At 42.7% G+C, this 25,906-nt stretch overlaps 1 protein-coding gene across 3 annotated transcripts in view; it reads left to right on the top strand.

Annotated features, from left to right (window-relative positions):
- Nucleotides 1-17,542, top strand: part of THAP12 (THAP domain containing 12) — an 81,693-nt gene extending 64,151 nt beyond the window's left edge. For all 3 annotated transcript variants that reach the window (XM_069203882.1, XM_069203883.1, XM_069203884.1), the window contains 3 exons: nucleotides 6,455-6,562; nucleotides 11,075-11,111; nucleotides 15,527-17,542. In XM_069203882.1, coding sequence (XP_069059983.1) covers nucleotides 6,455-6,562; nucleotides 11,075-11,111; nucleotides 15,527-17,445 — 2,064 coding nt within the window. In that variant the 3' untranslated portion in view covers nucleotides 17,446-17,542. The remainder of the gene's footprint in view (nucleotides 1-6,454; nucleotides 6,563-11,074; nucleotides 11,112-15,526) is intronic.
- The last annotated feature ends 8,364 nt before the right edge of the window (nucleotides 17,543-25,906 follow it).

The following is a 25,906-nucleotide window of genomic DNA, read 5'->3' as shown; positions in this document are numbered from 1 at the left end:
ACCTGCAGGAGGGTCTCAGTTATTCAGAGCATGTGAATTCATCAAAGAAAGCCAGGACAGAAATGACATGGTGGCTGGATTGCATGGAGGCCTGGTAAGGCAGATCGACTTTTTTGCTCAGCGCCAGAGATGATTATAGAGTCAGATGCCAGCTGGTGGGGCTGGGGAGCTCGTTGTCGCACAATTTCCACGAGGGGCTGTTGGCCCCGGTCATAAGTGTCTCTTCGCATCAATTGCTTGGTGCTCCTTGGGTGGTCCTTTGCGATTCAGAATCTCACTCTGGACAAAGCAGATTTTTGCATCCTCCTACAGATGGACATCTCAGCGGTGCGATATGTGAGCAAGTTGGGTGGGACCAGATCTTGTCTTCTTGCAAAAATAGACAAGGAATTTTGGCACATTTGTCTTCAACACTGCTTGTTGGTGGTAGCGGAATATATACCGGGCCAGCGCAGTGTTGTAGCAGATCAGCATTCCCATCACCTGTTGTATTTCAGCGATTTGGGACCTCACCCGAAGATCTTTTGTGCACTGCATTTTAAGTGGGGTCGTTGTATGCTAGACGGCAACTTCTGATCTATTTCAATTGGTCCCAGGATCTGGAAACGCAGGCCACAGATGCCTTCCTTCAGGACTGGTCCCTCTTCCTTAGTTATGCATCTCCCCCTTTTATGATGATTCCTAGAGTTCTTTCCTCAGATGAGGCATCAGAGAGTGAAAATGGTTCTAGTGACTCCATTTTTGAAAGCCCAAGCATGGTTTCCAGTACTCCTCAAACTAGCATGCGCTTGCCCATTATTGTCCCGCTCCACTGGAATCTGTTGCTGGACTCTGCAGGTCAACCCCATCCACTGATCCTCTCGGGACACCTCTCATTGCTTGCATGGAAGGTTTCCAGGAACGTTGGAATCTCTCAAGCATTTCGCAGGATACGGCGGCCTTCATTGAGGAGGCTTGGTCAGCAGGGACACATAACTCCAGTGCCTCTGCTTGGAGACGCTGATGCACTTGGTGTCATGAACTGGGTGCAGACCCGTTGGAGTAGATTACTGTTTGATCATTAATATTTTTATCTTCCTTGGCTTCTGCAGGTATGGCTTATAGATCTGTTAAAGATTTTAGAACCGAGATTTCTGCAAGACATCTTCCAGTTGATGGTCAGGCCGTTGGGGAATATCCAGTGATGTGTAAACTGTTGCGAGCCATTCATACGGCAAACTCCCTGCAGCCCAAGTACTGTGTTGTGGGATGTTAATGAGGTCCTAAAATTCTTGGAAAATTGGCTGGATAATAAGTATTTATCTCACAAGCAACTGTCGGCCAAACTGACTATGCTTTTACATATGATATCCTGCAGGAGGGTATCTGATGTATGACCCTTGGGTCTCGTAGGTACAGTTTTTTCTCCTGACGGTGTTTCCTCCACTATATCCAGAAGGACGAAATCAAATTTGCGGATTGTGTCCTATCCAGCATTTCCTTGATAATAAACTATGGCCCTCATTACGAGGCTGGCGGTCTTACCACCGCGGACCCGGCGGCAAAGACCGCCACATCACGAATTGTGGGGCTTTGCAGACGCCAAAGCAACACAATGCTGCCTGGCCCGCCGCTGCGGTCGCACCGACGCAGCTGGCGGTGTGCACCTCCAACCCAGCAGCAGGCCTCCACTTGCCGGCCGGATTACTAAGCTGCCGACCGCCAGGCTTTCCGTGGTGGTCACCCCACCACAAAAACCCTGGCAGTCACACACACGGCAAAAGAAATCCCCATTCTTGTTGCCAGCACACGCACCCCCACACGTCCACACCCATGCATCTCCCACCTGTCCACACACTTAGACACACCCCCACCCCTTCACGTACACATGCATTCACATACACACTGCTCAGCATACATCCACGAAGACACCACCACTTTCTCGCAAACATGCAGAGACACACCCTCACTCAATTGCAAACATGCAGACACACACCCCCACTCACTCACAAACACACACTCGGACACCACCATACATGCACACATACACGCACACACACATTCACATTCAGTCGCATACATGCACGCATTCGCCACCCCCCTCCGCATTCACGCACTCCCACTACACCTCCCTCTACACCTCCCTCTGCATACATGCACCCACACACACAGACCCACTTCCCCCCTTTTCGGACGGCCACTTACCTTCTCCGTCGAGGAGGTTGTCCGGGAGGGGATGGGTCCTGGTGGTCTTGCACCGCCAGCACCATCACACCAGCAGGACTCCCCCAGCCATATTAAGGCCTGTAATACGGCAGAAGGAGTCTTGCTGGCGTGGCGGTGCTGGCAATGCAACCACCTTTTGGGCAGAAGTCCTCCAATGACACCTAATATGGGGGGCAACAGACTGCCAGCACTGGCAGTCTTTTGCCTGCAGTGGCTTCTGCAGTCTTACAAAAAGACCGCTGAAGTCGTAATGAGGCCCTATGTGTTGTACAGTGTTTAAAAGTGAATGAGGGGTGCTTTGTTTTGACATGTGCAGTCAATTGTTGATCGATTTACAAAGACCTTTCCGTGGCGGCAGCCACATTAGCTAGATGGGTGTGCTGGTTATTGTCTGAGGCTGGTATTAATACCTCCATCATTTGGGTCCATTCAGCTAGCTCGGCCATGGCCTCAAAATCTTATGTTAGGATGTAGGTTGGATGATCTTAAAGCGGATGACTGGTTGTCCGAATCCAATTTTGTCTTTTTTTTATAAGCCTATTGTAGATGTTTCTCCTGTGGTGGTGGCTAAGCTTTGAACAAGCATAATTAGAGCCTCCAGTCCTGACATAGCATTAAAAAAATGTCTAGCATTTGCAATAAGAATTTTTAATTCTATTAAGGACACGGAGGTGAGGATTATCCCACCCTAAGCTGTGTAAGTTTATGCATTTTTTCTGTTGACATTGTATCTGACAAAAGTTTGTGTGCCCATTCTGAGTTATCGTGTATGTTTCGGCTGTTTCTTTATAGGAGCCTGATTACGGCTTCAGAGGTTGGCATTCCTCCTGTTCTTGTTCTAGTCATTGAGAACTATTTATCAGATGTGGAAGTATTTACGCCCTGGCGCAAGGGTCTTTGAGTCGGGCTCCTGTTAAGCCCTGTAATTGTTCTGGTTGATTGTGATTTATCTTCTGGTTCCTGGATGGTTGAACTGTTGCCCACGTTTGGGACAAAGAAAGAGAATGCAAGATGGCGTTTTGTAGTTTATATAGGGATTAGGGCTCTATGATTGATACATGTGACAGTATGTGGTCATGGGAAACTTAGTTTTTCAAGTTTAATGTTTTGATTAGCTACTGTCAAATTTAAATAAAGAAAGAGAAGCATAATCCTCGACTCTGTGTCATTAATAGAACGGAAAATTCTTATTGCAAATGCTAGAACATTTTCCCCTGCACTTTTGAATTCAGAATGGTTACTGTAGAACAGACTGTCTGGTGTGGTTGTTGCTCCAGTCACCATCAATGTCCCGGAAATGTGTGTTTCGCTTCTCGAAGTACTGGGACAGACAGGACAACGCATGCCCCATGGATAGCCACCTCTGGCATTATTATATGGAATTGCTTCTCTTTCCCTGCAAAGGAACACACTATTAAAGGCCGAAGCATAACAATTGCATGCAGCACCACATAAATCAAATCAAAGCGAGACCGATCCCAGGCCAGCATTCACTGGTCCTGTGTTGGTGTCTGCCATGCGCACGTTGACCATCGATCCCTTCCCCTCTGTGCCCCTCTTGCTCTCTGACAATATGTGGTTGTTTGGGCCCAGAGGGAGGACTATGGATTTAGAGTCTAGGATTAAACCCTTGTGCGAGCAAAAAAGAGATGAGAGGGACAATAACAAGGGTTCTGCGGCCACTGCTATGCTGTCTTCCACAAAGCAAGGTGAGCATAGCCGCAGTAACCAGCACGCAACCTGCAGAGGGGCAAACGCGCCATGCGCAGCAATGTTTGATCAGCACAGGAAAATCTAAACGTCCGCAAAATGCTGTGCACTGATCTCAAAACCTGTTGACCAGCTTAGCACACCTCTGCTGGAAGAGAACGGTATCAAACCAACCAGTGGTTGAAGTGGGCTGTCCCAAAGCGCATTTCATTGTGCTGATCTGCCACACCCCTAACGCTGGCTTTCTCCAGATCTAAAAAGGGGGTATGGTTTGTGGCTGCTACAATCTACCTGTTAGGACTTACATACACAGTGATGGCCACGTCAGTGTCTCTCTGTGCTTCGGAAATACCCTGAGATCTCACTGCATTTTGCCGTATCTCAAATTTGAAGGGTGCGAGTTGTGATACCTTTGGCTTGGGCTACTGCAATAAAAAAATAACCTTTTACCAACAGTCCCATTAATTTGCGCTCACAGGTTGCTGTAGTATGTGTTGTTATGATCCCCCATACTAGAGAGAAGTGTGAAGGTTACAGAAATGGGAAACCATATTACAATTGTTTCTCACTTGCGAACCATTATGATGGTTCCGGCTCTGACCGCTTGAAATTTGGAATCAGTGAAATTATCATCCACTTGTCACCAAAAATATATATATTTTAAACTTTATTAATCCACCACTGTGGAGCGCCTAACCGGCAGCACAATGCACTTTATGGATTTTGTAAGTTACAGATTTTTGTATCTTTTTAATTTTGTATTCATAAGGAACGTTAATATTTCTTTACCGTAATGATTGGTTTGTGAAAAACTGCTATAGAAATTGTGTGGCCCCTATTTCAAGACTGCCAGGAGAGGCTGGTGAACAACTGTGCTGAAACATGAAGTACAACAATGAAACATGATCAAGACAAGAGAAACAGTTCCTGATGGCGTCTTTATGGAGTTGCTTCCTTCCAGAGATATCTGGTGCAAAATGCTAGTAGAGCGGCCACTTTCAGATAACTTGAAAAGCTACGAAAATCTTTGTGCAACTGATCCCCAGTCTGGCCATGTAGCCAGCCTTGTCACGTTTGCTGTGAGCAGCCAGGCTCGAGCACCTTCCGAGATCTGCAGCACTTTCTATTTACATTGAGTTTTTTAAATGCTCAGCTAGGGTTCAACGAAGATAGTTCACACCAAGAAAGTTAAAAAGGAGGCAACTAACTAATGAAGGCAGGCAGGGAAAAACGTGTCAACAAGGTGCCCCACCTGGGCTGCTGATAAGGGAGGTTCAGTGCTCACACCACATGTTTAGTTTCCAGTATCTAGGCCTTCCTACGTTTACTTCTGTTTTTCAGGTTACCAAGTTGTCCCTGTGGATGAAAAGTGACATCAAAGTTGCTGTTTCCTAGGTGGACATGTGGTTACTTTAAACTACCACCATATGATTATAGCATTGGTTATCTGGCATATATAGCTTATTGAATCATCAATGGACGAGTGAAATGACCATCATCAGATCGTTCATCCATAATTATTCTGCCAAGCAGTTTATTCATGGCAAAAAAGTAAAACAAAATAGCACTGTTCATTGCCTACTGCTGGCTTCTCCAATGACCAGCTTGTGAACTACTGTTAGCTCTCTAGCTACCCCTAAGCAGCTGTCCTGTGTGCTGCCCACTCTAATAACTTAGGAACTTTAGCTTCTCTGAATTTACATATTTTTACTGAAATGAAAATGTGTCTGTTTGAGATGAAAACGTATCTATCTTCAGAACTCATAAGCTGATGTTGTGAGAAATATGCTTGAATTTCCAAAATATATTTAAAGCTGATATCTGAGTAATAATGTGGGGATGGGGAGACTTACAGCTAAAGTTATTTTATTAGAGCCAAGGGTATAGAAGCTGTGACTGTTGTATATTACCCATGTGAGGCATTACATATTGACATTTTACTTTATTGCTGCCACCCTGCCTTATGCACTGAGGTAACCACTGCTGGTAATCTTGCATATGATGGGCACTAATGTAACCTTGTCCTAGTGGTCATTATTGCAGCACTAATAATAATAATTGCCTGGGATGAATTTCTTTAACAATAATAAAAGGATGGAGAGCTCTGGTCTCTTAAAAGATGGCTACTGGACATGCATTTGTGAAAACAGTGGGCACCATTATTTATTCAATCCAATCCATACTATCCCTTATGCTAGTTTGTGCGAATTGCGCTGGTTTTTATAATTTTAATGTTGATATTTTATTTGTTATTTTACCTACAGGATGTAAAATGTTCATTTATCACCAGAACACGTTTCTGAACCAACCACGTTTTTGAAGAAATAATAACTTACTGTATCTCTTACTAAGTGATTTGTGAAGCAGGCCTATATTTATGTTGCAGTCAGCGATTTCTGAAGTTTGAAGCTAGTTACCACATTTTATATTGTGAAATTTTGTGAGCCTCCATTGAAGTCATTATTGCGTATGTAGGTGCTCTGTCAAATAAGAAAGCAACACATTTTGTGAAGTCAAGCTGTTGGCATTTATTTTTCAGAGTCCATACAGAACGGTTCTGCGAGACAATGCTATACCTACCATCTTCGATTTGACCAGTCACCTTGGCAACCCTTATAGCAGACATCGAAAACGAATAAAAGAAATGGTATGCGTGCGCCTTGTGCTGTCAGTGATTACATAAACAGTTGTGTTCACATCCTTGAAAATGTTATTTGAAAAAGCACTTTTGCAAAAATTCTCCTCGCTTGATTGGGACAAATTGTTTCCAATGCACCTTTAGTTGAAGTTTTTGTGGCATGAACTCTAACATCTAATAGATGCTATTCAGAGTTACAGAATTCCAGGGCACATGTTAATAATGTAATATTTTCTGTCTGCATTTGTTAACCTTCAAGTGGCTACTTTTATAATGCGATTAGTGTGAGGCTTGCTCGTGTGGTCCAAGGGTATCCTGGCACTGTTCATGTGTGTGAGGCGGGGAAAGGAATTATTTGAAGAACCACCTCTTGAGCTTCTGGTGGAATTTAAGAAGAAATGAAGAGGCTCCAGTGCTATGTGGGAGGGCGTTTTATGCTTTGGGGGTGATGTAAGAGAAGGCTTGGCCTCTGGTTCTGTTTCTAGAAGGCATGAGATATATGCTATTTGGACTCCTGCTGAATGAAGGTGCCTGCATGGATGGGGGAAGTAAATGCAGCTGTTCCGGTAATTTCACCTTTTTTCACAGTGCTTTGCCTGTGTGGCTGAGGAGCTTGTACTGTGCACGGTTTTCCTCAGGGAGTGTAGCTCCCTGATGTGTGATGATGCAGGCTCTGCATTGGAGAATGAGAATGAGTCTGACAGCTGTGTTCTTGACGGTCTGCAGTGTTGTGAAATGTTTGGTGATTTCTGCATAGAGGGTCTTTCCATAGTCCAGTTTGCTGGTGATGAGTGTTTGTGTGACAGTTTTTTTGGAAGTCACTTGTAGATTTTTTCAGCATCCTCGGAGTGTGGAAGCAGGATGCGTTGATGACGTTGACTGTAGGCAACACGTCTAGCTTGTTTTTAATGAAGATCCTAAGGTTCATAGCATGTGTGCAGGAGTTGGAAGTGGGTCCTAGTCTGTGGTCCACCAGGTCGAGTCCCATGGTGAAGAACTAAGCTGCACCCAACTGAAGAGACCTAACTAGGTCAAAACAGGTTTGTGTTGCTTGGTTACAGGTTCAGAGACGACCTAATTTGACAGTTCAGGCTGGACTGTTCCTGTTGGAGCAGAACAAAGGCTGCTTTTCTTATGGCTGGGTCTAATCTGAAATGACATAGTAGGCAGACAAATGATGGACTGGAAAGCTACTCCAAGAAATTAACTGTGGGCTGAGATTGTTTTGTATTTTTCATCTTGACACTCAAGAAAAGGGACATGATGTAACCGCTTTTCCAAGCCATGCTTCTAGCAATTTTGTTGTTATAACCATTCCTTGGGGAACCTTTCTATAGGCTTTTCCAGCATATAGTTGTCCAATGTTTCAACAGTAGAAATGTAAAATCCATTGTGAGGGACTGACCATAAACCTGTATGTTTAGCCCCAACTTAAAGTAGTGGTTGGCAGTATTCAAGGAGTGGTGGGCAGAGTACACCTTGAGTTATCATCAGTAGTAATCGCTTTATGTCCTTTAAGTGTGTATGAAGGTTATCACCCTCTGAGCGAACTTCTTTTTCCTTTTGTGTCTCTCCTTGGCACTCACCCTCATGGCAGCGGTGGCGCTTTGAATCTGCTCACTTATGTCAACTGTTTTACTTCTTATTTTCAGTTTGTGTGGCAAGAAAAGTCCAGTTAGGAATTTACAATGCTAATGGCTCTAACTTGAGCAAACACAAGACCCATTGCATTGCAAATGCTTGTTTTTAATCCTTAGTACACCTCTCAGGAGGAAACACCCCCCTCCCCCCCACACTTTAGCATTCTGTGCTCTCATGCAGATTATAGTTACCTTATGGCATGAGTTATAGTTAGTTGAGATAACTAATTTGAATTGCTGAATTTCTATGGCTTTGTACGTTCAAAATGTGAGCCTAACTATAATGTCACTTTAACCTTTGTTTTTTTTTTCAGTGAATATATATGTGTGTCTATCTATATATATATATATATATATATGAGTTACTGTTTTCTATAGACAAGCATTGGCAAATCCAATAGCTTGAAACCAATGCCTATTGGCTTTGTCAGTGCTTGTTTCTTTAGTTGATAGATAAAGGAGCTGAGTCAACATTTGTGAACCTCTCCTATTAACCATCCTCTAGTCTATGTACAGGAACACTCTGATGACCAACTTTGTATGCATATATTGATGTATATGATATTTCTGTGTTGCTAACTTAGAAAGCAGCTGAGCACTGTGCAGGGTCAAAGACGAACATAAGGTCAACAAAATAGAAGAGGTAGCAGGGTTATGGATGGTTAATGGATTGTGATGCAGTAGTCTTTAAAGAGTTGAGTCTTCAACACATTCCTATTACCAAATTGGGGCAACCCTCCTTAATCTGGGGATGTTGTTCTAGATTCTGGGCGCATAGATGTAAAAAGCTTTCTGCCTTGTTTTTCTTTTTTTTTTTACACTTCGTAATCTACAATCTTATGATGTCCTACAGTGGGTGTCCCAAAAACCACCATGGATGATGATCTTGGGTGTAAGATACTTAGGGGTGCTGGTTGAGATGGCTTTGTAAATGATGGAGCTGGCTTGGGCAATGGTGTGGGACGGCAAAGGGAGCCAATAAGAGTTCCAACAGGATGGGAGTGATTGCCTCATATTTGAGGCATGCTATAACGTGTAAGATACCCTTAAGGGGTGGCAGTCGGGGGCCAGTGTGGAGCTATTGTGGAGCCTAGAAGACCATGTAGCAGGGTGTTGCCACCATCCAGATGCAAGGGTTCAAGGTCTTAAACAGTAGGTCTGAAATTGTTATCTGGAAGAAACTGTGAAGGGAGTTCTGGTGCCAGCTTATTGTTGTATTTTTTGGCAATATGTTCCTTGAGGGTTAAGTTGGTCCCCAGGATGAATCCAAGTGACTTTGCATTCTGGGAAAGTTAGGGTTCAAACTTGTCAAGGTTTAACATTGAGCTAGAAATTCTATCTTGTTTAGATTGAGTTTCAGGTAGGCACTGGCAATCCACATCTGGATGATGTGCAGTCATGTTTAAGGCGTTGGATGTCTGAAGCAGAGGAGATTTTCAAATAGAGTTATGTGTCATTGGAATATTGATGAATCATGATGCGTTTTATCCATTAGTAGAGCACTAAGTGGCTCAATTTGTATGTTAAAGATGACCGGAGACAGTAAAGAACCCTGAGGGACTCTGCAGCCGTTGGGATCTGTTGAGACTTGGGTGCCCATGTGAACAAACTGGTGTTGGTGGGAATGGTAGGAGGAAAACCAATGGAGAACATTGGTAGTGAATCCCATTCAATACACCAGGGCCCATATGAGGGTTGGATGGTTCACCGTGTTGAAGGTATCTGAGCGGTCCAGCAATATTGGGAGTCAGGGGTCATCTTCATCTGTGGTCAGGAGGGCATTGTCTACGATGTGTAAGTTAACGATCTCTGTGCTGCAACATGGTATGAAGCCAGAATGGTGGTAGTGCAGGAAATTGTTCATATTGAAGTGATCTTGGAGTTGAACATAGGCAGCTTTTTCAGTGATATTGCTGATGGATGGTGCGTGAGTGAAGGGTCCGTAATTGGCAAGATCACCAGGGTCTAGGGTAGGTTTCTTTAGGAGTGGGAGAATATGGCTTATTATTCAACAGTGGAGCAACAAATATCCTCAAGCTCCAATATCCTGAAATCTTAGGAATGACACATTAGAAGAGGCACGTTCCATTTTTATGTATTTGACTGTTCCTCAATGAGGTACATATTGCAAGATTTGCAAACAGGGAATCAAATTTGCACTGCAATTGTATACACTTCGCTCTCCATCCACAAGTTATGTTTCATAAAACGGACATCCCTGAGGGTGAGGATGCATACCTGCTGCTTTAGCATTCACTACCACCCATATTGCATGTTGGAAGAACAGAGGTTGGCTGACCTCAGATCACCCACGCCTCAAACCTACTTTACCCAACGTGGTAATGGAAGCCCATTTCTGCAGAGGAGGCTGAGGAGGCCTGCCCAGTGAAATGTTTAGGATTGCATGCTTAACCTCCATCTTGGAATGGGAATATAATCCAGTGATCACACCCTACATGATGATTGGTGTGTTTGGCTAAAACCTGCTGTCAGCAGATATGTGTGCTCTCTGTATTACACTTTCACCTGCAAGATCCCAGCATCAGGGCAGAACAATTGCAGTGAAAGTTGGTCTGTGGAGAGTGCAGGCCCTGCAACATACTATTGTGAGTTATGTCTTACCCTGTACCGTCTGTGCTTCAATCTTCAGTGCACTTTTCATCAGTAGCTAATATTTGTGTGCCCACGTAGCAAATGTTGTGCGTTCCAGCACTGTAGAGCAAATTGCACTTACATCCTGAAAATTATTTTATAAAGCAGGCCCCGTATTTTATTGTTTGGCTAAGGTATCCTAGCACATTGTTGTTTTATGAACAGGTAAATGCAATTAATGAACTTCTAAGTATCTGAATTTCTCTGATTACATATTTTCTTTCTGCAGAGTGAAGAGGAAATACAACTACTCCGACAGCAGAAACGTAAGTGATCAATATGGCAAATAAATATGACATTGATCTCCAATGGTTTGTTTCAAGGCAATTGTAGGTCCTGCTACCTGTCTGTGGATGGTTACAGGCCTGATTCCTGATACTGACAGCTGTCTGTGGCCTCTCCTAGTTACTTGCCTTTAAGTAGCACTGCCCCTTACTTGCGGACAGAAGCCTCACCTGGGAGACAAGATGGACCACATCACCTTGTTGTCCGTTGTGGTGAGGATCAACGGCAGTGATGCATCAATGTGTAGGATAGGGCTTGCTTTATTCCATGTGGGGTTGGAAATTGAGAAGGATTCCCCTAGGGTCAGGTTAATAGCTGAGGTAGCGCTTAACAGAGTAGCAATATTACCAACGGCAGAATTTGAAGGAAGGCCTGAAGCTGTTGAGGTGGTCCAACTTCACACAGGGAGTAAACCTGACTGGAGGATGTGAGGCTGAAACTAACCCCAGTATTGGAGAGGGTATTTCTACATCCTCTCTGCTGAAAATCAAGAAGAACTGCCAAGTATATAGCAGGGTGGGCATATCAGACGTAAATCTCTGTAGTCTAATATCCCGTAATTACCTAAAAAAATTTGTTATGCGGAATTACATGAGTAGTGTAATCCAGCATTTAGCACTATCTTTTCTCAAAGTGTGAAATACACCCTCTCATCCAAAATGGGCCAGAGGATGTATTTTGGGCTGAGAAAATAGCACTTCATGCTCTTAGTTTGTTATTCCTGTGCTCCTGCAGTAGGATTTTTACCCTAGATTATTCTTAATTACACAAGCTGTGTACTTGTGTAATTTTGGCAATTTCGAATGACATGAGTTATGGGTAATTACTGAAATTACTCTGTTGACTCTGGGGTAATTAAACTTTCACCAGATCTACTGCTGTTGTGACATCTGAGGAGAACCCCAACAGTTGGACCTGCTCCCTCTTGTACCCAGGACGAAGAAGTGCACTCCAAGGGTCAGTAGGCTGATCACATGTTAAGCTACAGGAACACACAAGCTGCGCAAATCTTGCTTTCCTGAAGACCGTAGCTGACCAGTTCTAACTGAACCTGCCCTGGATCCTGCTGATGGTTTTTACTGGAGTCCTTGCCCCAAGTGCTATCCCTAAGGTTCTAGGGCCCTTAGATAAGTGTTGAGCATACACCTCCTGCCTAACCCTAAAAACTGGAACTTAGAAACTTTTTTAGGACTTTTTATCTGGAGGACTGACAGGACCAGTACAAACGTGCTAAGTCAGTCTGGTGGAAGTGCGTTGCAGCTGGGCCAAAGATTCAGGTTGCTCCTGCTCTAAGCTTTTCCGCAACAGCAGGTTCTTTTCAGCAGGATGTTGCAGAGTATGTATCCAGCCTCACAGCGCCTGTTTCAGCTACACCTGGCGGTCTTGCCCTGCTGGATGAATCCGAACTCCACACAAATGACGAAGTCCAAAGGTCGAAATCTTCACCTGATGAATGTGCCAAATGTATTCTGCCCTGTGGGGCCTTCCTTGGGTGCAAATTTTTAATTCTGCTTAGAGCTTTGCTGCCAAAAGTCAAACAACTTCACCAGGACTTCGCCTGATGGCTATCCAGCCTCATGGAACCTACCTGGGCCACAGCATATTGTCTTACCCCGGTGAGGATCTTTGACTTACATTTCACGTCGCAAAGTAAAAATTCTGACTGGGACAAACTTGGTCTCTGTATCCGGGCCCGCACTCCGTTGCAATTAGCCTTAAATCTTACCCTTCACCCAATCTAGTGCGACCAGTTGACTGAAATTGGCATTTTACACTTTTTGGTGCTATTATTATCTAAACCTTAAAACATTCATTGTTCCTTTTCTGCTTATTGGATCTATGTTGTTTTGGTATATTTATATATACTCTCTGTTTTTATAAATTGGAGTGGAAATGTTATTGTGTTCATGTTTTCAACCTTTTAACTGTACTTTTAAAAGCTTTTCACATTGTTTTAAGTTAAGGTCTTTTCCTTAGCGACCAGAGGTTGAGTTCAGGTTTATATTACCGAAACCTTTACTGGACTTAACCAGGATAGTGCCATTATTATTTGTGGTGGACTTCCATCAACCCAAACTAATAGTCTTCTTTCTCACAGAGACAAAACTAAAGCAAATATAAAGACTACTCTAGTTACTCGGGCAGCCTGCGTGCCAGTAATAGAGTAATATTTGCTCTCGGTCAGTGAATTAAGGGCTAAGCAGGGTTGCGGCTCTCTTCACAACTGTTCCTCTTAGCAAGCGATGGTTAGGAAGTAGAAATTGAGCAAGAGGAATTACGCTATCGGGGCTCTCCCACGTAGTCTAGCTGCACAGAGATGACATGCTTTTGTATCAAATGCAGGTGCATCCTTTGGGCCACTGATACACTGCTAGTGTGGTCTGGCGTCCGATCTCAAGACGAACAAATTTAAACCATTCCTATTTCCACAGTGGCTAAAAACACTGTGAGAAGTTCTGAACTGCTAATGAAATGGGAAGTATATTCAGGCTGAAATCTGGGCTTCCAGGTGTACTGTTGGAATGTGTACATCACAGAGGGAAATACTAACAAGATGGACACCAAAGAATCCATCTCTCAAAGATGGTCGGATTTACCTGTTTTTTTTTTTTTACTTGTTTTGCAAATGTACCAAGGAAAGCCTTTAAACAAATATTTTAAATACTGAATGTGCTACTGCTTGCTCTTCAGTGGGGTAGTGGCAGACAGAGGGTAGCTTTGCAGAAACTGCAGTTACCATCCGTGGAGGGAAGGCATGGAGGCCTTACTCTCAAAGCTACTTCTTATTGGCCCAATTGGTTAGCCGGATGGTATGGCAACCATCTGTACAGAGAAGAACCCACACATGCCAAATGGCCACTCCACCACACATCACTGACAGCGACAACATTAGACATGCACAGTGGAACACACATTCGTTCCAGACTATTAGACAGCCAAAAATTGGTGGAAGCGATGAGTTGTCCGTAGTGGGGCTACTGGAAGCGGTAACTACAGTATAGCAAAGGGCAAACATATACTTAAGATAGGCAACCTAATATGCCCAAGCATACTTCTGGCAGTCAGTGATCTATGTGAAAATAACACTCTACCAGTAGGGAGCAAAAGGTCAACTATTAAAATAAAATCTGGCAGTGAAGTGGACACCGAACTTATAAGCCATATATAATGCTAAATATGCAACTAACACAGGGAAACTCACAGAAAGCACTAATAACAATAGATTCTGCATCATCACAGACCAGACAAAGACTCACCTCAAAACACTTAGAAAAATGTGAAACCCGCTGACAAATACAGATTAGTCTGCCGCAGAAGAGGTACCAGTGGAAGCATCCTGAATTGTGAGAATTTAGCTGATCCGATCTAACATCCTAAATGGCAGCACAACAATGACATTAGATGTATGTGCATAAGGCAGACACATGCTCAGTGTGCGCAGCTAGCGATGCTGACCTCACCAACAAGATTTTGCAATTGACCTGTGTTGGGTGAATATTGGAAAACAGTAACAGGGTTAACCTCAGACCTCCCAGGCAGATCCATCCTGTGCAGAATGGAACCCTGCATTCTGGGTGTAAACAAAAGAACGTCAAAGTGAAACTGGATACAAAATTAATAAATCTAGCCCTGCTACTAGGTTAAAGAAAAATGCCCAGGTCCTGCAAGTTAACAACAATGTCACAACTGGGGGTGTGGCAGCAAGAAGTAGGAAAGTGGCCTGAAGTGGAAAATGTGACTAGATATTCGTAACAAAGGATGGGGGTACCAACCTGAAAGGGAATGCTGTTGGCAATGAACTAAAAGAAAATGACAACAGACCCCCCTTTTAGTTCAATCAACTGATCAGGTTGTACAACCCGAAAATCACTAAAACTAAAGACCTATTCTCGTATAGCGAAACCTAAGCGGCAGAAACCCCCTTTCCCCTCATTATGCGCATAACTTCAGAGTCTTATATGGAAACTAATAGGAATTCTTAAATCAAAATGCTGCTCCGTGATTATTCCTTCTGAGAGAAGACATGGGTCTTTATTTGTGAAGCCATAGACAATAAATGCATTTTTTAGCCTCAATTGTATTTACATGATATAAAAGTTTGACTTGTTTTTATTGCTTTGTGTTGTATTATTTTGCAATGGAGTTTATATAGCACTTTCTACATCCTTTGCAAGGTGCTGACGTCGGAAAGTTTGCCATCAATTCAGCAAAATAGTGACAAACCTTCCAGGCATTGACTTCTGTTTTTTCTCAGCTAAAGTCAATGGTGAGAGGATCAGGGAAATAATGCTATGTGGCTGATTTTTTGCTAGCAGGTCGTGAAGACTAAGACAATTGACATTTGTCGTTTGATCTAATGTGTTATTCTTATATATTGTATTTCTTTTATTACCAGTTGATCAAATATCTGCACAGAAGCTGACCAATCAAGAGAGAATTGAAAGCACCATTCAACTCCACAACGAAGAGGAAACAAGAGCTTTAACGCAGGAAGAAAAAGATAACAAAGATTATCTAAAGATATTATTTGAGAATTTGGTCTTTATGGGCAAGCAAAATATTCTTTTGACTGGACACCATGATGACGACAACAACTTTGAGGATGCGTTTACCCCTGATAACTTTCAAGCACTTATGGATTTCAGAATGAATTGCGGTGACGAAGTTCTGAGGAAGCGCTTTGAGATGACCGCCGTGAACGTAGCCTACTGTAACAAGGAACAACTGACACAAATGCTGGAAATCTGTGGGAGCTGTGTCAGAGAAGAACTCATCCGCGAAGTAAGAGATGCTCATTTTTTCTCCCTCATCATTGAGGAGGTGGTGAAAATGGCGGATGAAGACTACCTGCCGGTGTTTGTACGGTTTATTGATGAGTCTAACAACTTGAGAGAAGAGTTTTTAGGTGTCCTACCGTATGAAGCTGATGCGGACATCTTGGCTGCCCAGTTCCAGGCAACTGTTACTGAAAAATGGGGGCTAAATATGGAATACTGCCGGGGCCAAGCATTTGTGCCTGCTAACAGATGTGCTTCGAACATGAAAGTTTTGGTTAACACTCTCTTAGAAAAGTACCCGCAAGCTGTTTTCTCACTCCCTTCCTCTTGTGCCCTCAATATCTGGCTTGCAAAATCCATGTCCATCTCCAGTGTTTCGTTTGTTCTGGGAACAATAGAGGCAATATGCATGTTTTTTTCCCTCAACCCACTCTTACTAACTGTAATGGATGATACCATTACAGATGTTTTTCAAAACAATGAAGAAAAGGGTAATGAACTAAAGAACATTTGCCGGTCGCACTGGGGTGATCGGCATGATACTTTTGAGATTTTGGTGGACATGATGCAGTCACTAGTCATCTTCTTTGAAAATATTAGGAAAAATGCATCTCCTAAATATACCACGTACCTACTTAGAGAGGCAAGTTCAATTTGGTATTCAGTTACAAATTTTGAGTTTGTTGTATCTGCCGTGGTTTTAAAAAATGCACTTTCTTTTACAAGGGCATTTGGAAAGAATTTGCAAGCATTAACGTCTGATGTTTTCTTTGCATCGGGCAGCTTAACTGCTGTGCTGCATTCACTTAATGAGGTGATGGAAAATATTGAGGTTTATCATGAGTTCTGGTTCGAAGAAGCAACAAATCTTGCAACAAAATTGGGCATTCCAATTAAACCCCCAAGAGAGATGCTTGGAGTACAGCTGCAGAACGAAGAAACCAATGTGTTAATTGAAAGTTACTACAAGGGCATACTCAGTATTTCACTAGTGGAAAACACCATTCGTGAACTCAAAGATCTATTTTCAGAGCAGCATCTGAAAGCTCTAAAATGTCTATCTCTTGTGCCTTCCGTCATGGGACAGCTGAAATTTAGCACAAGCGAGGAGCAGCATTCAGAAATGTACAGACACGATCTTCCCAATCCAGACACACTTTCCGCAGAGCTCCATTGCTGGAGGATCAAGTGGAAGCACAGAGGGAAAGATGTGGCCCTGCCAAGTAACATAAATGAAGCTTTACATTTGCCTGACATGAAGTTCTTTCCTAACATGTATGCTTTGCTAAAAGCTCTATGTATCCTACCTGTGATGAAAGTTGAAAATGAGAAATATGAAATTGGACGAAAGCGCTTGAAAACATATCTAAGAGACACTGCAAGTGCTGACAGGTCAAGTGACTTTGCTTTGCTTAACGTAAACTATGACGTAAAAGTTGACCTTGATTTTATGGTGGATACCTACTTGCAACTATATGGGGATAAAGTAGAAGACATTATTGCGGCAAGTAATTCACAAGAAAGTACGACTGCCTGAATTGTAGCTTGAGGTTTTGAAACTTTTTCATAGCAGGACAAAAAATGATAATTACAATATTTGTTTTACCTAAATAAATCTTGAACTTAATATTCTACTTTGGCTGTGCTAAATTTATCTGGAATTTATTAGGAAGGAAAATCTTAACTTCACTGCTTTTGTCTAGTCATAAAGTCTGAGTTTAAAGTTACTCAAAAGTGTAAACTTACACGTCTCCACTCTCTAAAAAAGAGGCTGTGTAAACAGTAGTAAGTCTAGCACCACACATAGCCATCTCCTGGTACTGCAACACTCAGCCATGGAAACCCATGGAGGTAGGGACTTGAATGTACACCACATACAAAATAATTTTTAATAAATGTGATTACATTTTAATGATTCTGTACATCACATTTAATCTATAATGTGTAATATACATTTTTTAACTTTAGGTGGGTTTTGTTAAATTAACGTTGAGAAGAATAATTTTAATGTAATTTGATATAGTTTAAATATTTTATTTTTTATTTCAACATTTATTTCAATATTTGATTAATAGTGTTGCAACATTTTTTCTTTAAATGTGTGATTAAAATATATGAGAATAATTTACATTAATTTTAAACATAAAAATGTTTACAAGCTTGTTCCAAGTTGAATAATTTTCCATATTCTTTACCATGCGGAGCTCTTTGCCACTGTGATGAATATCTCCCTATGTTAAAGTATCAGCAACTTTTCCCTTTACTTCAGCATGTGATGGTCTCTGCCAGACTGTACTGTCTTCCTGTGGTAAGGTATAGGGTAAAGTAAAAAAAGTTTAACTTGAAAAAGTTTGATAAAATAGTTTTTATGTAAAATATGAAATGAAATTATCTGTATATATTTTTATAATTGTAAAACTGAAGAAAAAATGCTACAGCACGGTTATCCTAATTTTAGAATTAAAAAGTAATCTAAATTATGATTAATCTACATTAAAATTATTTTTCTCAAGGTTAAATTAAAAATTAATTCCTAATTTCTCAAAGAGAATTTTTTTTTCAGTATGCAGTTACATTTATTAAAAGTGGTGTATAGAAGTCAAATGAATTTTATTTAATAAAATATAGTGCTACATTGAGTTTTAAATGCAAAAAAAGTATTAAAATTGTATATTCAAATAAATATGTTCCTTTTCAAAATATTTTTAACATTAAGTTATAATTATTCACATTTTGCACAATTGACATTCATTTAATTTTAATATTATTCCCTGTGGGGTTTTATTTTAAGTCCCTAACTCGAATAATTTTCAAGGAACAGTACTGCAGTACCAGTGGCCATGTGCAGCTGGACATGCTCCGAGCTGGAGTACTTAACTACCGTTTTGGTTCTTTTTTTTAGCTGTAGTAAGTTTAGAAATGTAGTTTGTAAATGGGAATGGGGTTACTGTTTTGTGAGTTGGTAGACGTCCCTCCCTAGAACCATCTGTGACCCACCATTAACCCCTCCTTACTTCTCCCCATTTCCCTCCCCTACAATAGCCCGTATTCTAGTATCTCCAGCCACTCCTGTGTGTCCCTCCCACATTTATTACTAAGACATGTACTTAAATGTAAAGAGACTCCTCGCTCTGTCAGAAATCTCCACACAGAAAAATATAGGAGAGGTTGAGGTGGAAACTCCGCACACGGGTTTGTGATTAGCATTTTGTAGTACATTTTGTGCTACTATAAAAAGTACCAAAAAATGCCGTTTGTGCATAGGCCCTTGCTTGTCTTAACCACACTATTACACAAACCCCCAAAAGCAGAAGGGAAAATCACGTCACAATAGGGACATATGTAGCTTAGCCCCTTCTGTGCCCAGGACGTAATGGTTACGTCCTGAGGCACAGTGCCGCTCCCTCTGTGGGGTCGTCCACCCCCCCCCTCCCCAACTCAGGGATGGAAGGGGGGGGGAGGAGGGGATTTTTTTTTTAAGGCCTTTTCGGCCTATTATTAGGCCGATCTGCCCCCAGGGGGGGCAGAAACCTCTAAGCACCAGGGATAATCATTTTTTTGTTGTTTTGTTTTTGTTTTGTTTTTTTTGTTTTAGAGGTGGGGTGCGACCCCTTAGGCAAGGGTCGCTCCCATAGGGGGCAAATTACATTTAGGACATTTCTGCCCCCCTTGGGGGCAGATTGGCCTATTTTTATGAGGCCAATCTGCCCCCAAGGGGGACAGAAACCACTAGATACCAGGGAGGTTTTTTTTTTTGTTCGTGAATTTCACGCAAGGGGAGCTTTAGGGGCAGATCGGCTGATTTTAGGTCAATCTGCCCCCAAGGGGGGCAGAAACCATTGGACACAAGGGATCTTTTTTTTTTTGCGCCATCACGCAATGGGAGCGACCCCGTAGGCAAGGGTTGCTCACTGGGGGTTTGGGAGGGCAAATTTATTTTAGGCCATTTCTGCCCCCCCCCGGGGGCAGATCGGCTTATTGTTATTAGGCCGATCTGCCCCCAGGGGGGCAGAAACCTCTAGGCGCCAGGGCTAATTTTTTTTTTTGTTTTTTTTTTGTTTGTTTGTGTTTTTAGAGATGGGGAGCGACCCTGGAGGGGCAAATTGTATTTAGGCCATTTCTGCCCCCTTTGGGGGCAGATCGGACAATTTTAGGTCAGTCTGCCCCCAAGGGGGGCAGAAACCACTAGGCACCAGGGATCTTTTTTTTTGCGCCGTCACACAAGGGGAGCGACCCCGTAGGCAAGGGTTGCTCCCCGGGGGATTGGGGGGGGGGGCACATTTATTTTAGGCCATTTCTGCCCCCCCCCCCGGGCCCGGCTGAGCTAGAGGCCAAAATCCACAGGTAGGCACTTTGCAAAAAACACCTCTGTTTTCTGTGAAAAAGTGTGATGTGTCCACGCTGTGTTTTGGGCCATTTCCTTTCGTGGGCGCTAGGCCCACCCACACAAGTGAGGTACCATTTTTATTGGGAGACTTGGGGGAACGCTGGGTGGAAGGACATTTGTGGCTCCTCTCAGATTCCAGAACTTTCTGTCACCGAAATGAGAGGAAAAAGTGTTTTTTGGGCCACATTTTGAGGTTTGCAAAGGATTCTGGGTAACAGAACCTGGTCAGAGCCCCACAAGTCACCCCATCTTGGATTCCCTTAGGTGTCTAGTTTTCAAAAATGTGCTGGTTTGCTAGGTTTCCACAGGTGCCGGCTGAGCTAGAGGCCAAAATCTACAGGTAGGCACTTTGCAAAAAACACCCCCTGTTTCCTGTGAAAAAATGGGATGCGTCCACGTTGTGTTTTGGGGCATTTCCTGTCGCGAGCGCTAGGCCTACCCACAGAAGTGAGGTACCATTTTTATCGGGAGACTTGGGAGAACATAGAATAGCAAAACAAATGTTATTGCCCCTTGTCTTTCTCTAAATTTTTTCCTTCCAAATATAAGAGAGTGTGTAAAAAAGACGTCTATTTGAGAAATTCACATTAATTCACATGCTAGTATGGGCACCCCAGAATTCAGAGATGTGCAAATAACCACTGCTCCTCAACACCTTATCTTGTGCCCATTTTGGAAATACAAAGGTTTTCTTGATAGCTATTTTTTACTCTTTATATTTCAGCAAATGAATTGCTGTATACCCGGTACAGAACGAAAACCCACTGCAGGGTGCAGGTAATTTATTGGCTCTGGGTACCTAGAGTTCTTGATGAACCTACAAGCCCTATATATCCCCGCAACCAGAAGAGTCCAGCAGACGTAACGGTATATTGCTTTCAAAAATCTGACATTGCAGGAAAAAGTTACAGAGTAAAACGTAGAGAAAAATTGCAGTTCTTTTCACCTCAATTTCAATATTTATTATTTTTCAGTTGTTATTTTCTGTAGGAAACTCACTGACTGGAAGGAGGCTGAAAGCACAAAAAATCGTAAAAATGGGGTATGTCCCAGTAAAATGCCAAAATTGGGTTTTCTGATTCAAGTCTGTCTGTTCCTGAAAGCTGGAAAGCTGGTGATTTTAGCACCACAAACCCATTGTTGATGCCATTTTCAGGGAAAAATCCACAAGCCTTCTTCTGCAGCCCCTTTTTCCCATTTTTTTAAAACAAAACGAAATTTTCACTGTGTTTTGACTAATTTCTTGGCCTCCTTCTGGGGAACCCACAAAGTCTGGGTACCTCTAGAATCCCTAGGATGTTGGGAAAAAAGGACGAAAATTTGGCGTGGGTAGCCTATGTGAACAAAAAGTTATGAGAGCCTAAGCGCGAACTGCCCCAAATAGCCAAAAAAAGGCTCGGCACAGGAGGGGGAAAAGGCCTGGCAGCGAAGGGGTTAAAGGTATAAAGTTGTTTATGTCACCACAATGAACAGTATCTGTTTCAGGCTGGGCATTGATCATTATATGATAATATTTTTTGCATCCTTAGCTAAGTGATTATTTTCTAGTTGCTAAGAACATTCTAGATGTGTAGCAAGAAAATAAAATTAATCATCTGCTTCCACTCATCTCTTTTCAAACTAAACAGTAACAATGTTCATTGTTTTCAGCGGGTTGCATAGACATACCATGTGACCATACTTGTTACTGACAGAACCTGCTGTATCAATTTGATACTCTCTCAAGCATTCAGATATGTTGCCTCTTTGAGCCTCCATTAATTTAGATTCCGTACTCAATGTATCATAAAATGTCCCTGTTAATATTCACTTGCGACTCCTAACGAATATTGCACCAGGGCATTTCATGAAATCAGTTCCCTTCATTAGGTATTATTCCCTACAATACTTTTTTCTTTAACACATATCGATATAATTAAATACATGTAATGTGAGTGGCTGAATAATTTCACTAATTGCATAGTTTAAATACTTGAATCACATTTCTGGAACTATTTAACATTAAGGCACTTTCTTGAAAACTTCCACTTATAAAATCAAAATTAACCCAAACCAGTGTTATACATTCTCACTGTGTTAATTCAGTGTTTTCTGTTTTTATGGATAACCACTGACTGTTCTGAACCATATTTGTTGTTACCAGTACGCCTTGATTGTTGAAAAGACTTATATAGTCCGATCTCTGCTGAATCATCAATTGTTTCCCCCAATTGTAAGGTGCCATCAAATCCTACCTTGTTCTCTGTGTCAATTACTTAGAGCCATAGGGGGTTATTACAACTTTGGAGGAGGTGTTAATCTGTCCCAAAGTGACGGTAAAGTGACGGATATACCACCAGCCGTATTACGAGTCCATTATATCCTATGGAACTCGTAATACGGCTGGTGGTATATCCGTCACTTTACCGTCACTTTTGGGACGGATTAACACCTCCTCCAAAGTTGTAATAACCCCCATAGTGTTTTTTCTCTTTTCATGAAATGACGTAGTATCACTCTAGGTAAGTGATTTTGCCCATGTAGTTGAATTTGAACTGCCATGCATGAAGGAAGAATTATGTCCCCCTTTTCAAAAGCCTTATCAATTTTTTCTGTATTTCTTATCTGCTGTAATATTAACTGTTGAAGAGAACATTTTTCCAATCATTTTTTAATTCTCGCCGGAGAAAGCGCTGTCTCTTGTGAGATTTTTTTGTTAATTAAAACTTAGAAAGGGCTTAGAGCCTGCCTATTACATACTATTGGCTGGCTTCATCATCGCTCTCCTGTTTTTTTGTCAGTGACAGCTGGCTTTGTTTTGGTTTTGTTTAACTGGTCTTGCTACAGCCAGCTCTTGGATGATTTGGGTTTCACCTTCTTTAGATTCAACGCACACATCAGAGCTCTGCAGGGGATTGGTGTGATCTGTTGGCTTCGAGCCTTCCTATTACTTACCATTGGTTGGCTTCACTGTCACTCTAATTCCTTTCCATTGGTCAGCGTCAGCTGGTTTCATTTTGCCGGTTTCTCTACAGACAATTTAAGGAGGATTTGGGCCTTCTTTAGATTCAGCACAAAGCACTGTATGGACTCGGCTACATGTGCTTTGACACTCCCTTCCACTTACACTCCCCACCCCCTCCGTAATGTTGTCGCCTTCTTGTGCTCCTGCTCTCCAGCTCCATGTTACTCTCTTTCTCCTCGGTTTGCACCTTCCGTCCCACCATTCTCCCCCGCCCCACCATTACTCCTTCCTCTCACCTGCGCGAAGGGTGTATAATTCATGACCCCATGCACAGTGCTTGGCACACAACAGCTTCTCTGTGGCTGAGAGTGGGATAAGGTGAGTTGTTACGTGTAGCAGTGACTCAGTGAGCAGTTAATTCATCGTAGAGGTAGGTGAGCCAGCTGGGAAGGAGCAGGACCCCCCCCTCTGCTTTTGACACCCCTGCTGCTAATTAACCCCTTTTCTGTTTCATGCAGTTCTCTTCCATACAGGATGAGAGAGAGAGAGTGTATGTGTGTGTGTGTGTGTGTGTGTGTGTGTGTGTGTGTGTGTGTGTGTGCGAGCGAGCGTGCAAGTGTGTCTGTTCTTCTCACAGCATATTTTGTCCATGTTCCACAATACAGGGATTAACACTGGAGTTTTCTTGCCCTTTAGCACTGGAGTTTTCTTTTGTATTTGTTCTTTCGGTCAGTCCTGTTACTTGTTTCAGTTAAACGTGGTCTGTATCTGAAGTCCAGGCAAGGTGTCCTCTTCACAGAAGTTGTAACTGTCTGCGGTAGAGTTGGATGAACGGGCACCCCTTGGGAGAGGGAAAGTAGACGTGCAGCTGCTGGATTCTTTCATGTGACTACGCTGGCAGTGGCACTCTTCACAATCGGCAACCACCACTCTTTTTATCAACAAGCGTTGGCAAAGCCAATAGGTCGCACTGGTATAAGTTGTATTGGCTTTGTCAATTTTTTTCTTTAACCATGTTGTGCATCAGTTGTGCTGCAGTGTAGCAGTTGAAAGTTTAAAGAATTAAGTGTTCTAACGTGGACTGTCAGACCTTGTTTGTGGTGCTACAGGGCAGGAAGAGGCCACTGGGCCCCATCCGTGGTGGTTGATGTTGTTCGTCACCGGTTTTCTCTAGTCAATCCTACCTGGCTCTGCAAACTAGGCCTCGTGCTCTGTTGCCGCAGGTGGCTCTCAGGTTAGTGAAGAGTTCCCAGGGAGGCAAAGTGGGGCACAAGGGCAGAACAGTCAACCAACAGACACGGTAACATATTACCTAGGCATTAGTGCATATCGTTTCTGGTTTAAAAAGTACTTTATTCACACAGAATAATGTGGTACTGCACAGTGTAATTATGTATCTCAGACACAGTGTTGTAATCCTGTTTGTGATCTCAAGCAACGTGTGACACCTTTTTAATACCATACACACACTACCAGTGTTTCCTATATTGTACAGTTCCTGGTGGGTGACACAGGACAAGGCACTGATTTGGCACATATGTTGTTCTTTTTAAATAACCCAGAACCTAGATATGCCAAATAGTTCATGTTCACCAATTCAAGATCACCCAGTAAAAATTGTAAGTTCCTATGGAAGAATTCTTTCTGTTTTGTCAGTCTCTCCCATTGGCAATGAGGAATCTCCGACTCCTAAAGGGCATATGATAGGAAGCTGATCACCCACAGTGCTTGCCAATAGTTCACAGCAAGAACTTTCTTTCTCTAGTTGATCCTCATGCTGGGAACATGCTTGGCTTCTCCTGAAAGGTGTGTCCTCCTGCAGGGCGAGGCAGACTCCTTCCGTTTCTCAACCAGCAGGCAGGCTTCTAGGCAGACCCTCGGCTCCCTCAGCAGAAAGTTCAGACGACAGATGATGTTCCCTCCCCTCTGGGAGCCTGACTGTCATGTAAACACATGCCCTGGTCACACAGCATTCCTTCAAATACTCATTGGAGCACTCCCTTCCTTGGCCAAGAAGAACCTGGAACTGAATCGAAGTGTGGTGGTTTGGATCTCCTTTTTATACACATTTTCCAATGAGGTGATGTCAATCCACTGTCTAAGGTTTCAAATTCTGTTTTGATTGGTTCTCTTTCAGATGTAATTTTGTGGCTGTTCCTCAGACATAGCCATTGTGGAGTGGGATGACTCCCACAGTAGGTAAAAACAATGCTGGCTCCAAGCAGCATTATCCAAAACAAGGCCACAGTAAGGTGGGAAATCCCTGCCCATGGCCTTCATGAGCATTCCAGAGACAGTAATCGAGAAGAGACTAAACTGCAGGGTTTAGCTAGAAACATCCCCACCTTGGGCAACAGGAAATGCACCTCACTGCTAACCTAATATACACTAAATAGTATACACTAATCAGCAACCCTCTGCTAACGGTACCCTTTCTTCATCCCCAGCTTCAGTGTCTAGGTTGCCATCCTCCAACCACAGGAATTCAGTTGTGCACTTCCACTGCAGAAGCTATATCTACCCACCATCTTGTGACATACTAAACCAGGGGACCATCCAAAATGGATCCCACTGTTCCCATTGTTCATACTTTCAATAGAGACCTACTTCCATATATGTTCCACACACTTACTTCATAAACACACACAGAATGTCAGTTGGTGGTGT

The sequence above is a fragment of the Pleurodeles waltl genome, chromosome 8 (genome assembly GCF_031143425.1).
Source record: "Pleurodeles waltl isolate 20211129_DDA chromosome 8, aPleWal1.hap1.20221129, whole genome shotgun sequence".
Classification (NCBI taxonomy): Eukaryota; Metazoa; Chordata; class Amphibia; order Caudata; family Salamandridae; genus Pleurodeles; species Pleurodeles waltl.
Note: the sequence above shows the minus strand (reverse complement) of the source record. Positions and strands in the feature narration are given on the sequence as shown.